The 15,121-nt window shown below is 35.9% G+C and overlaps 1 protein-coding gene across 5 annotated transcripts in view; it reads left to right on the top strand.

The window, feature by feature from the left end:
* LOC104906826 (hypothetical protein) overlaps positions 1 to 14,198 on the top strand; it is a 34,487-nt gene extending 20,289 nt beyond the window's left edge. For all 5 annotated transcript variants that reach the window (XM_048641503.2, XM_010695650.4, XM_010695651.4 and 2 more), the window contains 22 exons: positions 40 to 118; positions 482 to 528; positions 1,180 to 1,391; positions 1,631 to 1,718; positions 1,837 to 1,953; positions 2,043 to 2,161; positions 2,238 to 2,310; positions 2,404 to 2,523; positions 5,068 to 5,136; positions 5,232 to 5,402; positions 5,537 to 5,584; positions 5,738 to 5,879; positions 7,150 to 7,247; positions 7,913 to 8,057; positions 8,239 to 8,327; positions 8,410 to 8,520; positions 10,550 to 10,624; positions 12,101 to 12,166; positions 12,409 to 12,597; positions 12,689 to 12,799; positions 13,479 to 13,559; positions 13,772 to 14,198. In XM_048641503.2, the coding sequence (XP_048497460.1) occupies positions 40 to 118; positions 482 to 528; positions 1,180 to 1,391; positions 1,631 to 1,718; positions 1,837 to 1,953; positions 2,043 to 2,161; positions 2,238 to 2,310; positions 2,404 to 2,523; positions 5,068 to 5,136; positions 5,232 to 5,402; positions 5,537 to 5,584; positions 5,738 to 5,879; positions 7,150 to 7,247; positions 7,913 to 8,057; positions 8,239 to 8,327; positions 8,410 to 8,520; positions 10,550 to 10,624; positions 12,101 to 12,166; positions 12,409 to 12,597; positions 12,689 to 12,799; positions 13,479 to 13,559; positions 13,772 to 13,951 (2,430 nt within the window). In that variant the 3' untranslated portion in view covers positions 13,952 to 14,198. The remainder of the gene's footprint in view (positions 1 to 39; positions 119 to 481; positions 529 to 1,179; positions 1,392 to 1,630; positions 1,719 to 1,836; positions 1,954 to 2,042; positions 2,162 to 2,237; positions 2,311 to 2,403; positions 2,524 to 5,067; positions 5,137 to 5,231; positions 5,403 to 5,536; positions 5,585 to 5,737; positions 5,880 to 7,149; positions 7,248 to 7,912; positions 8,058 to 8,238; positions 8,328 to 8,409; positions 8,521 to 10,549; positions 10,625 to 12,100; positions 12,167 to 12,408; positions 12,598 to 12,688; positions 12,800 to 13,478; positions 13,560 to 13,771) is intronic.
* Positions 14,199 to 15,121: the final 923 nt, after the last annotated feature.

The raw sequence follows: 15,121 nt of genomic DNA, 5'->3' as shown, positions 1-15,121 counted from the left end.
TAACCTTGAAGTAATATGGTTATAATGACCTTTGTTTAGGGAATTGTTTCTCATGAATGTGCATCACGGAAAATTCCACTGCATGTTGCTGTCACCGCACACCAATTATTCTTAGCAGGTATATACTGCTGGATTCCTTTTTTTTTTTTTTTTTCTCCAAGACAATATTGTGAACTGTATACCATTTCATCTCTTGCATCAATTCAAGACTTCGGATACCATGTACAGTTTTTCCTGCTTGGACTGAAATTGTGTTGGTAGTAAATGATGTGGGTCTGAGCTGCATGTATTTGATTAGTTATGCTTGTTGCATGGTGGATAATTTACATGCAGCATCAACTTTGCAAGTTCCAGAACTGGATAATTTACAGTTGCTTTTTATTGAATTGGTGAAAAATTTTATCATTTGGTTGCTTTGGAAGTACTTTGTTTTAGCTTTTCAATTTTTTCCTCACATGCAAGCAATACTTCTGGCTGTAAGGTTCTGCTGCTGGCTGGGGTACCCTTGATGATGCAGCTGTTGTCAAGGTACATAACATGCATTCCTTGATACTTGAGTGTGAAACAGTTTTGATACAATTGAATGTTTGATTGGTTCAATTTCAAAATTTTAACGCATTTAGGTTGAATTTTATGGGGGTGAAGTTAAACCTAGGCCACTGCATATCTTACTGATCAGGGGGAATTGGTATTTGAATGTCACAGACCAGGCCCACCGTAAGTCCAGTTCATCTACTCTAGGTGTGGGAAGAAGCAATGAAGAAGGGCAAGATTTGGGAGAATTGGGACACATCAGTATAATACCTTTAGCATTCAGTATTTTCTTGTGGGAGAAGTAGGAAGGATACCTCAGGGAATTCGATATTAGTTAGTTATGATGTTAGTAGTGGAAATATTTAAATAGAGTCGATAGGGATAAAGGGGAGTCATGGAAAAAGGTTCTGTTAGCATTTCTCTTTCTTCTTTTGGAGTTTCCAGCCACTCGAAGGCTTGGAGATGTGTTGCTGTGTTGGTGATTTAATTTCATTAATATACAACCATCTATCTATGATCAATGTATAATTCTCTTTCTCTCTCTTTCTACCTATTTTTCCCATCTATTCTTTTACAATGAACTTCCATTTTATGTTTGAGTGTAGTATTTAAGTTTTAACTTTGTATTTTATGCTTTCGTTTCAGTTTTATGAGTCTCTAACAGGAGTCAAAGTTGAAGGAAAGCTTCCTGTCCTTAGTAAAGAAAATGTGATGAAATCTCTTCCTCTTGAGTGGCCTGTGGATCTTACCACTGATATAATCAAGCTATGTGAGAACAATATGAAGCCCTTGGTTGTTCTAGATGATGATCCAACCGGAACACAAACTGTTCATGATATTGAAGTTCTAACTGAGTGGTAAGCATCTTAAATTTATATTCACATCTTTTGTTGCAAGACATATCTTTCTACAAGGTCATATATAGGGTCAATCTTATCCATAGTTTTGAGAAAAGAGTAAACCTGGTTATTTCATGACTTTCTGTTAAAGCGGTATCTTGGTAGTGTTGTGATAATTGCTGTTGTAATAGATGAGGTACCCATTTTGTCTAACGATTGAAGATGTGGGCGCTGGTAAATTTCTGTCTCTCTTACAGGAATGTTGATGCACTTATTGAGCAATTCAAAAATAAGCCTAAATGCTTTTTTATACTCACGAACTCGCGGGCTCTGAGCTCTGAGAAGGTATTTTAGAGGAATTATACTTGTAAATCGATTGTGTTATGTAGAAAATATGGATGTATGCTTTTAATATTATTAATTTCTTACATTTGCTTTCATTTTGCAATACGACTTCATACAGGCTAGTGCACTAGTGATTGAAATCTGCCGCAATCTGCAGACTGCAGCTAAATCAGCTGAAGTCGAGTTCACAGTGGTATTGAGAGGGGATTCAACTTTAAGGGGCCACTTTCCCGAGGCAAGGCACTTCACAGTTCACACATGCAAAGTATTTTCATTCGTTTTATTGTCTTTACAGGGTAGATTTGATGCTTACTGCTTTGTCAGGAAGCTGATGCTGTTGCTTCAGTCATTGGGGAAATTGATGCATCGATCATTTGCCCGTTCTTTCTTCAAGGCGGTCGTTTCACTATTGGAGATATACACTATGTTGCAGAGGCTGACCGGTATATTTTAAATATTCTCGGCTATGTGATATAGTATTGATCTGTCTGAATATTGATGCTTGAATATGTACATTAGGCTTATTCCTGCTGGAGACACAGAGTTTGCCAGAGATTCTGCTTTTGGCTATAAATCTTCAAATTTGCGAGAGGTTTGGCTTGAACCTTTCATGACCAACTCTCACTCTTAAGGACTTGATTTTAGTCTAGTAATTATATTTATGATTTGGTTTCCCTGACAACAGTGGGTTGAGGAGAAAACAGAAGGGCGTATAGAAGCTAGCAATGTTTCTTCCGTTTCAATTGAACTCTTACGAAAAGATGGTCCTAATGCTGTTTGTGCGCATCTTTGCAGTTTGGAAAAGGTAAAAGAATATGCTTCCTTATGCATCTTAAATGTTCTGTTACCTTGTTGATAAATATTGCCATGCACCGCATTTTAAGCAAGAGAAATGCAGCACCTTTTTTGTTCCTGAATGATAAATTTTATGCTTAATAAAACTAGTTAGTGTTCATTAGATATGCAAAGACTGCGGAACATTTAGGTTGGAAGTGAAACTCTGCAAGAATATCCCTTCAACCGAGTGATTTTAAATCAATATTAAAATCTTAAATAAATTAAACCTTAAAAGAGTTGTTGATGTCATTATTAGCAGAAAACTCTCATTTCCATATATGTTTTCCAGCTTTGCTTCATTCCTTTGCATTTATTTGGTCCCTCACTTATTCAACTTCTTTATTTGTTCTTTAGGTCCTTTGATCAGGCTTTATTTGATAGCATATCTGAAAGAAAAGCACTATTGCAAATCATTTATATGCTAATTTTCTCATATGAGTGTGTATAGGAAAGTGTACTTAGGTCTTGTAATTGTGTCCCTAATGATGAGGTCAATCCATAGGGTGACTATATATAGGTTTTAGATCTACAGATCAAACCAAGGGGCATCTGAAGTCATCATGAACTTCTCCTTTATTTTATAATAGCTCTGGAACCCAAAATGAGAGAACAATAATGGAGCTTGGACATTCCATTCTTAAATGAGGGTATGGGTTTCTTACCCTTCAGTTTGACCCTTCAATTTTCATCCAGAATCCACATATATCTGAGCACATATGTGTAATGAAACATTAAAGAAAGGGACAAATATTTTATATATATGCTCATGAATGAGCTTGAGATCAAAATTTTAGCTAACAAGTCAGCCTCAAACGGTCCATATGTATTTGAGTGTAAAACGCACATGGAAGAAAGTGCTTCGAGAATGAAGAATATGCTCCATGAATGCCGTGTCCCTGTATCCACATCAAACCTGAGAACACTGTTCTCTTGTCAGAGTCCTGATGTGGATGTGACTTGGATATGTACTACCCATGTCTAAGTCTCAGTAATATAGAACATTACTTAGGTCTATATAGCCACTATTGCATAAAGCATCTAGCTAAGAAGGCAAGATTTTGTCAAAATATAGTTGAGTTTCAAGCACCTAGCTAAAGAAGGATAAGAAAACAAAAGAGTCCCTCTCAGGCTTTCATTCCTAAGATATGTATAATCTTGTATTATCTACAAACTGGAAGAGAAAAAAAACATTATCAACACCCGTCATGCACCAACTTCATATACGGTCTCCTCAAGACCATTTTGCTTAGAATATCTTGCTAAAGAGAGCCACGGGTTGACTCCTGTAACCCTTCAATATATGTACCAAGAGTCCGTGACCATCATACTGATTTTTCTTCTCTTTTTGGTGTCCGGCTTTCTTATTTTCACCTCCTAAACCCTTGTCGAATTTTTCTAAACTTATCTTCTCTTATTTTCCCTAATTTTTTCTAATATTAATTTTAATGGCCCTTAGAGAAACTTATTTCAGTTGTGAAGTAAACTTGGATACCCCTTAGCTGAACTTAATATTCCTTCTTTGGACTTATTGGCCCTTACAGAACCTTTTTTCTGTTTACTAAATTTTACTTCCTCCAATCCATTGTTATTGCAACATTACCCCATTGGCACATTTTTTTAAGAAACCCATGTGAAGAGGAGAGAAATAGATATAGATAAAATTGGGAACCATGTACTAGGAGAAAGTGTAGAGATAAGATATTACCACATAAGGAAATGTTGCAATTCATATAGAACTTTTAAAGAAAGGGAACGTTGCAATTAAAAAAGAACGGAGGAAGTATTTTTTTAAGATGAAAGGAACAAAAAGTGTACTTCCTTCGTGTTTATAAGTTCTACTACTATGACCTTTCGTTCTATTCCCAAAATTTTCTTTGACCATCTTATATCAAATGTAGTAAGAAAGAATATAGTCATGTCAGATCTTATTGGTTTCATCTCAATATATATTTTTCAAAATATCGATTTTTATAATTTTTACTTATACCTAATCATAGATATTTATGGTTAAAGTTGTGGTTGACAAACGTGCAAAGAGTAAATGGTAGAACGAAAATGGAGGAAGTATTTCATCAACATTAGACTTTTCATTGCATCAACTGAATTTTTTATTTATTAAATTCACGATGAAGAATAATTCTGCCATATAACTGCTATGAGTTCACACGAGATCAAATTCTTAATTCCGAGCTATTGTGTAGCTGGTATACTTTTACATTTCAGAATCATGTAGATAGAAGGGTAAATGATAGCTTGAGGGCATAAGTTGACTTTAGACCTCCATATGTATCTGGGCAACACCCCTGTGGTATCTCTAAATATATACTTTATTAGTTACCCAAAAAATAAACTGTAGCTAGCACTTAAAGAAAACACCCTGTATACTATACAAGTATACATAGTATGTTATTGCTATGGATTATAACTAGTTCCTTTCCACATGCTGGCTAGAATAATTTTCACACACTTTGAGTCGGCCTAGTAATGCCTGTGCCATACTTGGATGAAACAGGGATCAACCTGCATAGTCAATGCAGCTAGCGAAAGAGATATGGCTGTGTTTGCCGCTGGGATGATCCTGGTAAATTATCTTCTCCCTTGATGTAGAACTGCCCCCAATTAGTGTTTGTGCTTCCAAACCTTTTTATCTCTCTTGTCGGCTTCTTTGCTTTTTAGGCAGAACTGAAGGGAAAGCGTTTTTTATGCCGCACTGCTGCTAGTTTTGTTTCTGCTAGAGTTGGGATAACTTCAAGACCTCCAATCTCTCCAAAGGATTTGGGAATACACAAGGAAAGCACTGGTGGTCTTATAATTGTAGGATCTTATGTCCCAAAAACTACAAGACAGGTGATAAACATTTTTCTATGCAACATTTCTGCAGATTTTTTTTTTTTATATATCTATCTCCAAGTTTGTTTGTTTTCTTTCTTTTTTTTGCCTCATTGTTGAGGCCTAATTATTAGAAATTTGATATTGTGCAGGTTGAAGAATTACAAGTTCAGTTTGGACCTGCCTTAAGATGGATTGAGGTGATTCATATTTCCTTATTTCCATGCTAAAACATGGATCTTCTTGTTAATATCTCTTCCCAGGGGAAGATACAAATTGGAAAACATGGCATGCTAGTGTTGCATGAATGTTGAACACTTGAACCTTTCCTTGTCTACCTTGTCTTTCCCCAGATTTCTGTCACCAAGGTCGCAATGAATTCGCCAGAAGAGAGAGAGAAAGAAATCAATCTAGCTGCAGAAATGGCTGATATTTCCCTTAGGACTCGCATGGACACAGTTATTATGACCAGTCGAGAGCTTATCTCTGGAAAAAGTTGGTGATCTCGAACCTTGTGCTCTTTTATTTTCCTAATTGTTTGAGTGATGACCTGTTCTTTTTTATGTTTATTGTTTTGTGTAAAGCGGGGGAGGGGGTTTGCACGGGAAATCTCCATAACTTTCCCCTTGATTTATGTTTCTGTACACATTCCTGTCATTTGTAGTAAGATCAGTCAGCTTTTCTTCATTCATTCTGTACAAGGTCTCCATCTTTCCGAATGTAACAATATCTGTATCTGTAGGCAGTATGACACTCTCTGGTCTGTACCCTTTGTCCAGGTTTCATCCCTTTATTGCTCTGTCATATTGCCATGTCGATTTTGATCATTGTCCCTGATATGTCCTGCTATCAGTTCAGATTTTAGAGAAACACAAATTTTCTCCACACCACAACTGCATCCTCACAAAACTGTCAAATTTCTTCAATGAATGCCTATGTGATTGGTATTGGTATTGCTCTCTTGATCTCATAATTAAGGATCCTTCTTTAAGCTCTAATAAAAATGAGCTACACAGCAATTCACTCTATGTTGCCTTTGGTAATATAAATGGGATAGGTCAAATTGGTTTCTTTTGCTTAATATGTAGCTCCTAAATCATAAACCACAGTGAGTGAAAAGTGAAAACTATTAGCCTTTTATTAGCTTATGATTGCATGAACTCTTTAATAAACCAGTTTCCATGCTGTTAAATTTCTTTGCACACACAATTATCGAAATTTGAATAACATCACTGCTGACTACCACAGTAACTGAAAACCATGTAAGATCATGCATGATCACATAGATTTGAGGATTTCAGTTCTTGTCCACATTTCTTGATATAGAAAGCTTGTAGGCAACTTGGGGGTACAGTATTGACCCAGCCCCCGAGTTTACTCTCCATCCTGCTTATTTGAGGAAGAATCTTCCCCATGAACCGATAAATGGATCTATGATATTTCTTCTGATGTAATGTAGTTTAGTGAACATCTTGGTGTCACATTATGCTTATGATGACAATTCCCCAGCTTTCTGTTTTCTGATTACCAACTAGCAGGCACCTTGTTATGTTATTTTCTTTTGCTCCAATTCTGGTTTGATAAGAGGGTGGATTGACCTCATACATTCTATTTGCTTCAATTTTTTTCCCCTTTGGGAAAGAATTTATATACATGTATGCTAAAGACAAGATGTACCGATGGACCTAAAAATTGCCCATGTTATAATATTCTTGCATGAATGTGAAAGTTTCCCTTTTTATATTTCTTTCTTTATATTTTCCAGCTGCTTCTGAAAGTCTGGAAATAAATTTCAAAGTAAGCTCAGCCTTGGTGGAAATTGTTAGGCGCATAAGTACAAGGCCTCGTTATATTCTCGCAAAGGTATTTCTTGATATAACCTTTCTGTGCATTACTTTCACAGTATTGTTGCAGGTTTGTATACCTACTATCCACTTTGCTCTATGAAAAATGATATTAGGACCAGTAGAGTAAATTCATCTCAAATTTTCACTTTAGCAATGTGTAGCACTTTCAAATCAGCCACATTGTCAATCTCAGCTGGTATCAGGGAATGTGCTAGTGTCAGTATCCCTGATTGTGACTGGTTGAGCATGCCATTAGTAGCTAATTAAATAAGTATAAGAAACTTCTGGAGTGAAATTTGGATAAAGGTGATCCTGTGCCAAACCTTGATGATAATTTTAAGAGCTCAAAAAGTGTCCTGAAACTGCAACTGAATTGAAAAGACCCATGTCATGCACTGAACTGGATAGCATGCTGAAAGTGAACAATCTCTTGTACTGCGAAATGATTGATGTTCTAATACTGTTTTAGTTGTTTGACGTTATTTCAGATGGCATTTAGTAAACCTTAATTTATTTAATGTTTACAGAATAAATGTTATATTTATATATTTTCTGTTTCAATTAGGTCTTATGACAATACAATAAGCTTACTAAATTACTGTATGTATCGCTATTTCAAAATGAGGTAGTTGCATCAGCTTAGATGATTGTGTCACAAGCCCTTATGTTGCTTCTTTTCAGGGTGGAATCACTTCATCTGATATTGCTACCAGAGCTCTTGATGCGAGACATGCTAAAATAGTTGGACAAGCCTTGGCTGGTGTTCCCTTATGGCAGCTTGGTGGTGAGAGTAGACACCCAGGAGTCCCATATATAGTTTTTCCAGGCAGGTGTTGTTTCCTTAATTTCATGTTTGGTCCTTACAATATTCATTGCAACTTATTCATAATGTAGTTTTCTGGAATTCTCATACCTACTCCCAAAATAATGCTTGTGCTTTAAATTTTTTGTCAATATCTACAACTTATGGAGCTTTTTATGTTTGAAAAATCTTCCGAAAACTACAGGCAATGTTGGTGACCATAGAGCTCTTGCTGAAGTTGTAAAATCTTGGGCTCGTCCTTCCAGACTTTCATCAAGCAAAGAACTTCTGCTTGTCAGAACACTAAACATTTTCTGTTGTCAGATTCAATCATCATAGGTAATTCAACTCTAACTATATTTTGTTGGTTTTGTAGAATGCAGAAAGAGGTGGATATGCTGTTGGAGCCTTTAATGTCTATAACTTAGAAGGAGTAGCTTCAGTCGTAGCTGCTGCTGAAGAGGAACGCAGTCCCGCTATTTTGCAGGTTAGAAATGGCTATGCAGCAAGATGACAAATATGCAGACGTTACTCATTTTATAGGAACTTATTGACCACACAAAGTTGCAAATAGTTCAGGCACTAATCTATAAAATTATAAAATTATTTCCAAAGGCATTGTTTTACGGAATTTAAATTTTGAGTATTTTTTTTGGTGAAATTAATTTTGAGTACAAATTAGTAATTTTATGTTAATGACCTGAGTGGAACAATCTTAGTGGACTGAACTGAGTAAACGGATTAGCTGTGATGCTTGATGATCTTGATGTTTGAAAATAAATTATTACCCTTAGATCACTATAATTGAACTCAAAATGCCCTGGTCCTGGATTTCTTAGTTAATGGCAGTTGTGTTGGAGTTTTTTTTTTGAAATATCGCTCGAACTTGGACAATTGTTATTTTATGCTCCCTGGACTGGAGTATGATGCTCATTAAGCTCCTGATTCTCAGTTTCTGAACATATATGCTTTTTCAAAATATACAATTAAAAAATTTAGAACATACAGTTAAAACCTGTGAAGATTGAAAACATCTTAAACACTCTAAATTGTGAACATAGACAACTTTTATATATGTATCAATGTATGTTCAAATTGGGATTGCTGTTTCTTCCTATGTATCGAAAGTTTAACATGTATGTTTAAGTTTTTCTTTATATTCAAAAAGCATGTTGGTTAAAAATCTATTTGTTAATGTGCTGTAGTGATGTTTCTTTTCTGTGTGCATTTCCAACATTGTTAATTAATTATTGATGTCTCCTAAAATAATTCTTTTGTACTACCTTTGTCTGTTCTAGTGATATACTTGTCTTTTTTTATGTGAGCCTTTTTAAGAGAAGTGTTTCACTTAAGTATGTTCTAAATTGTATATCTTTATTTTGCAAAATCGATACAAATATATTAAAAGGCGTGCGAAAACAAGAAACTGTGTCACGTGGCGCTCTCCCTAGGGAGTTTTAGTTCCATGTACACTAAAAAAATTAAGAAATTGCATAGTATAGGGTTTGATCCTGAGACCTCAAATACATATACTAAAGTTCTAACCACTAGGCTAAGTTATATTTAGTGTTATTATTGTAAAGTATTATATTAATAAATGAAATTTTTTCTCACCCGGGACATAGCCCGGGCCTAATAACTAGTTTATACCTAAAAGATGTAGACCCAGGATCATGTTTGCTTTTTCTAGGACAGGCTCTCTAACTCATAATTCATAAATCTCCGTGCCTCCGTGGGAAAGATCTATGTTATTTACTTCTCTTTGGTTTGTGCTGTTGGTTTTTTTTTTCTAGGGGTTATTCTGAGTGATCGTATTTGTAGGTCATGGTTGGCATGCTCACTTACAAGAAACACCTTTTTCTTTGGCTAGTTGCAGTAATATGTGCTAACTTTCATACAACCACCTTCCCAATTTGTGCGCATTGGTTGGTGAAACTTGCTAATTCCAAATAATCTAGTCAAATTGAAAATTTTGCACTATATCCCTAAAATTTAATGGCTTTGGAAATGTGAAAAGCACTTAGTTTATATTTTTATTTGATGCCTAATAGGAGCACATTAATTGATATTCACAATAATTGATGGTATAATTTCAAAACCTGATTGGTATCTATGTAGATAATTGGCGGACTTTATGGGGATATCCCAAAAAGGTAAAAATGAGTGAACATTACAGGATGGACAGAGTAAAACATGATTGGGATGACATCTGGCATATAAGAAGCCTCTGCCCGCCCTCCCCCCCCCCCCCCCCCAAACCAACCCAACCCAAAAAAAAAAAAGAAAAAAACGTTGCAACACTACCTGTTTTGGCTTCTGGTTTTTCTCTCACCCCCCCCCCCGGGTCTAGTCACGCAGGCTGCTTTTTACCTAGGAAGTATTATTGTTCATATGGCTGTTGTTCTATGCTGTCTTACAAATATTCAGCCAAATAATCGGCTATGATCTGTAAGTACTCATTCCTCTTTCTGTGCTTCACTGCTGTCTTTTCTTTTCTGATTTTGTTTTTTTAACAGATACACCCCGGGGCCTTGAAGCAGGGAGGCATTCCCTTGGTAGCTTGTTGTCTCTCAGCTGTTGAGCAATCCAGTGTAAGTAGTCTTTTCATACATGATACCTGGGCTAAGAATGAGAGAGAGAGAAAGCAGCAGATATCTGCATGACTACATCAATTTATTCATAAGAAAGCCTCACATTGATGCTAATGGTTTTCATCTTCTGATAGGTGTCATCAGACAAACAAATTAAACTTTTACCACCTGACTAATTATTTAAATATGGTAAATAAGGTGCCTTTCCCACAAATAGATTAGTTGATCTATCAAATCAGAAGTTAAACTTCATGTCCTGAATATGTACAAGCTCCTGTTTCTAAATTTGACATAATTATGGTTAGTGTAATGTGCGAGCGAGCGCGCACGCGCACACGTTAGTAATATTTGAGTAAAGGAAAAACTTGTATCGGAAAAAAAATACCGAAAGCGGAGGTATAACAAACTTCTTAATTGAACAAGAAATTGATGCTATTCCATTTCAATAAGTTTTAGAGGGCTTCAACAGCAGCTACTGCTTTTACTTGTGTGGATCTTATTTCAATGAAAAATTTGACAAGTCAATCTGCCTACAAGTCTTGTTTCTACTACTATATGGGGAGTTACCCTGCTTATATACTCATCCACACACACACTCTCTAACACTAATGTAGTTTTTTAATGTGAAGGTAAGCAATCCTAATTGAGGGTAAACATACTTGCCTATAAAACATATTTCCCTAGACTACCTTTACAGTGAATTTAAGCTCAATTTTTTCTCTCCTGACAAAAAAATAGAACTTTGGATTTCCTTCCTACTTATTAATCAGTACTCCCTTCATCCCTCAAAGGCGTTCCCCTTTGTTTTGGGCACATAGATTTAGGGGAGGGTTTTGGTGGGCCTTTGTTGAGTAAAGTGTAGATAAAAAAATTGAGGTAGTAGATAGTTTTTGTTCTTTCAGAGAGATATAGAAAAAAATATTATGATTGGTGGACCCAATATTGCATAGGAAATTAGAAATACAATCAGGAAAACCCAAAATGGAAACATGGGAAACGCTTGGAGGGACAGAGGGAGTAACTAACTAGGCCAATATGAATTCTAAACTAACTAAATTTGGAACAGGCCTAAAGTGAATACATACATGCATGATTTAATTAGACCAATCATACTCATACATTAACTGAAAGCATCACTACATATTTGACATTAAATTAGTCGTCACCTGATGATGACCAACAATTTAACTACATATAGCATATAGGGTATGTGCATAAGATAATTTTAGTTTAAACAGTTCTGGAGAGGGGGTGGGTTACTTACATTTCCTCTGCCCTTGTTGGACATCAGACTTGTTGGAGTTGCTTTCCTACATTTGTCAAGATTTTATCATTTTGCTGTCATTAAACATGTTTCAACTTTGTATGGCATGTCATCAAGGTAAAGAGCTGAATATATAATAGCATTACACTGATATAATTTCTGGTACAGCAACTTAGAAGTCATTACACTGATACAATTTCTTCGTTTGACAGGTTCCACTTACAGTTCATTTTGACCATGGAACGTCCAAGCAAGAATTACTAGAAATGCTGGAGATGGTGAGTTTATTTCCATAGTTAAGATTACTTTTTCATATGGTAGCTTCTAATATCCTTTCCTTTTTCTTTTTTTTTCTCTGTATATAATAACTCTTTTCTTTGTTCGCCGTTGCCAAATACAAAAAAAAAGAACAATAGAAAGTAAAATAAAATTAATTGTTGATCCCCTCATGATTGTAAATGCAATAAAAGAGGACATTAGTTCGCCAACTTGTTTAACAATGTCTGAGAAATGCTATCAGGGATTTGATTCAGTGATGGTGGATGGCTCACATCTTCCATTTGAGGGCAACATAGTGTACACTAAATTCATAGCCGATTTGGCTCATCAGAAAAACATCTGTGTCGAAGCTGAATTAGGCAGATTATCAGGGACTGAAGATGAACTGACTGTTGAAGAGTATGAAGCAAGGTTTACTGACATTAATCAGGTTGGTGTACTGATTAATAGTTTAAACTTTCTGTCTACTTTTGCGCTGTCCATTTGGCTGATTTATTGAAGTTGTCGCTCTGTATTTCCAGGCGGAAGAGTTTATCGATAAGACTGGTATTGATGCTTTGGCAGTGTGCATCGGCAATGTCCATGGGAAATATCCTGTAAATGGCCCAAATCTCAAGCTTGATTTGCTGAAGGTAGGGTTTTATTACTTTATCTAGCAATTTTGATGAATAATCTATGACATAACAAGTTATGGAGGAGGACTAGACATCCAATACAACCGAGAAAAGGAGAAAAGAGAGAGACGGAGAGCTTTTATACTGATAAGGACGTACAAGGGGGAATGCCTCTTCAATGCGAGGCCAGAAAGAGGCTACAAACACATACTCTCCTGCAAGGAAACTACTCTGGACTGGATACTAGATCTATACTGATCTTTTCATTTCTCTCTTGCCATTTGCCAAATTGCCCTCAATTTCGAAGAAAGTTGATCCCCACAAATCACTGTGCCCTTGCACCTCCTGATGCTCATACAATGGAACTGTAAAAGCTCCAGCAAAGTAGCTGGAGAAGGCCTTTCATGCCACCCATACTATACATGACATCTGCCATAAGTTCCCAGTTTATGCATTTGGTTTATGCATAACTTGTTATCCGCTCTAGCAGAGCCCAATCTGTTTGTGTATTACGTGAAAGGTTCTTGAAACTTTGTCTATTTCTGGTGGAGTCAAAAGACACATTACACTTTAGCTTTGACTTGCTCATAAATGTTGAATTGTGAGTTTTCAGTTTGCAGTATTTTTGCAAACTAAAAACTTCTTTGAACCAAGTTCTTGAATCCAGTCTTTTTTTTTTTTTTTTTTTTTCTGGCAGGATTTGCATGCTTTGGCTTCCAGCAAAGGTGTGATCCTGGTCCTCCACGGAGCATCTGGTTTACCGCAGGAGCTTGTTAAGGTAATCTCTTTCTGCATTATGCATCCTTCTGTTTTTTTCGCCAATAAGACTTTCATCCATCAAATGTTCCTCAAAATTGTTGACATATTTGTTTTATGAAATCTTAATATTTTTAGTTTGTTGTTTGTAGTGCTAACCATTTTCTAATATAGAAGTGCTTGCTGAAAGTTATGTGGTTGTTCTATCTTTGGAAACATGTAATGTATGAGCAGAGCTGCATAGATCTCGGAGTGCGAAAGTTCAACGTGAACACTGAGGTTAGGAAGGCATACGTGGACTCGCTTGCAAATCCTGGAAAAGATCTTGTAAATGTTATGACTTCGGCCAAAGACGCTATGAAAGCTGTTGTTGTGGAAAAGATGCGTCTGTTTGGCTCCAGTGGAAAAGCATAACTAGGACATCATCAAATTTGTTCTTAGCTGATGAAATGCCCCAACAGACTATATGGTTCTAATCATTATATTTCACTCCATTCCGAAATAAAGGTCATTGTATAACACTGTAATATTTGTTCTTTTGAGGGGGTACAACAGTGTAATCTGAAATACCAACAACTATCTAGACGCAGTTTCAATTACAGAGGTCGCTCCAGTTGCATTCGTTGTTGCGTAAATATAATATTATTCAACTTAAATTCAATTTTCATCTTATCATGAGCTCATCACAGATTCTTTTAAGTATTTTCAATTATCAGCAAGTTATTTGTACGGCTAGGCGTGTGATCAGCAACAATACCATAACGTGCATGAATTATAGACTAACTATATTAAGACATAAATAATAAGTAATCTAATCAATAAATAGTCACAAATAATTGTAAGTGTCCCAAAAAGCGATAAATAACCCCAAAATATTGACAAATTATTACCAAAGATTGCCTAACTTTAACATTGAAGTTAGACTAGCTCAAGCCCAATTCCAATAGAGAAGCCCAACCACAACCAGTATCATTTAACCCAACGTTTCTTTCTCTCTACTCATTTGCTATTAGCTTAGGGCAACAAAAAAACTCACTGATCCTCATTTTCTCTCTCCTCTGTATTTCTCTATCCTTTCTTCCATTGATAATCAAGCATGGTGGACGGCATGGAACATCTCTTAGCTCACCTTTCTCGTGTTCGAATCCCTAAACCAACCAATCGCATCTTCAAAAGAAGATTGTTGCGTTTCTTTTGATACTCTGGTGAGTTTTCTTTGCATTTTCGCTGATTTTTGTTGTTTTCTTTTTTTGTTTCTTATCGTGAATTTGAGCAAATGTGTTGAATGATGATGCTGTTTTGTTCTTATCTCTGTTTCTTGAGCTATTGAATGATGATGTTTTATCTGTGTGTTGAATTTTAGTCGAAAGAGGTTTATTTCAAATGTTGTAGCTAAAGATTGTGTGTGAAACCTAGGTTTCAAATGTTTGCAATCATAGATAAAACCTGAAATAACAGTAAAAATTCAAAATGTATCCGCTGTCATTTGAGTATGCTGAGTGAAAACTAGTTGATTTTCGTTTCTCAGACTCTGAAGAAGGAAAAACGCATCGGTGTTTCACAATCACAAATTCACAACAATAT

This window comes from Beta vulgaris, chromosome 3 (genome assembly GCF_026745355.1).
Source record: "Beta vulgaris subsp. vulgaris cultivar EL10 chromosome 3, EL10.2, whole genome shotgun sequence".
Classification (NCBI taxonomy): domain Eukaryota; kingdom Viridiplantae; phylum Streptophyta; class Magnoliopsida; order Caryophyllales; family Amaranthaceae; genus Beta; species Beta vulgaris.
The sequence above is the reverse complement of the archived record's forward strand: the minus strand, read 5'-3'. Positions and strand labels throughout refer to the sequence as shown.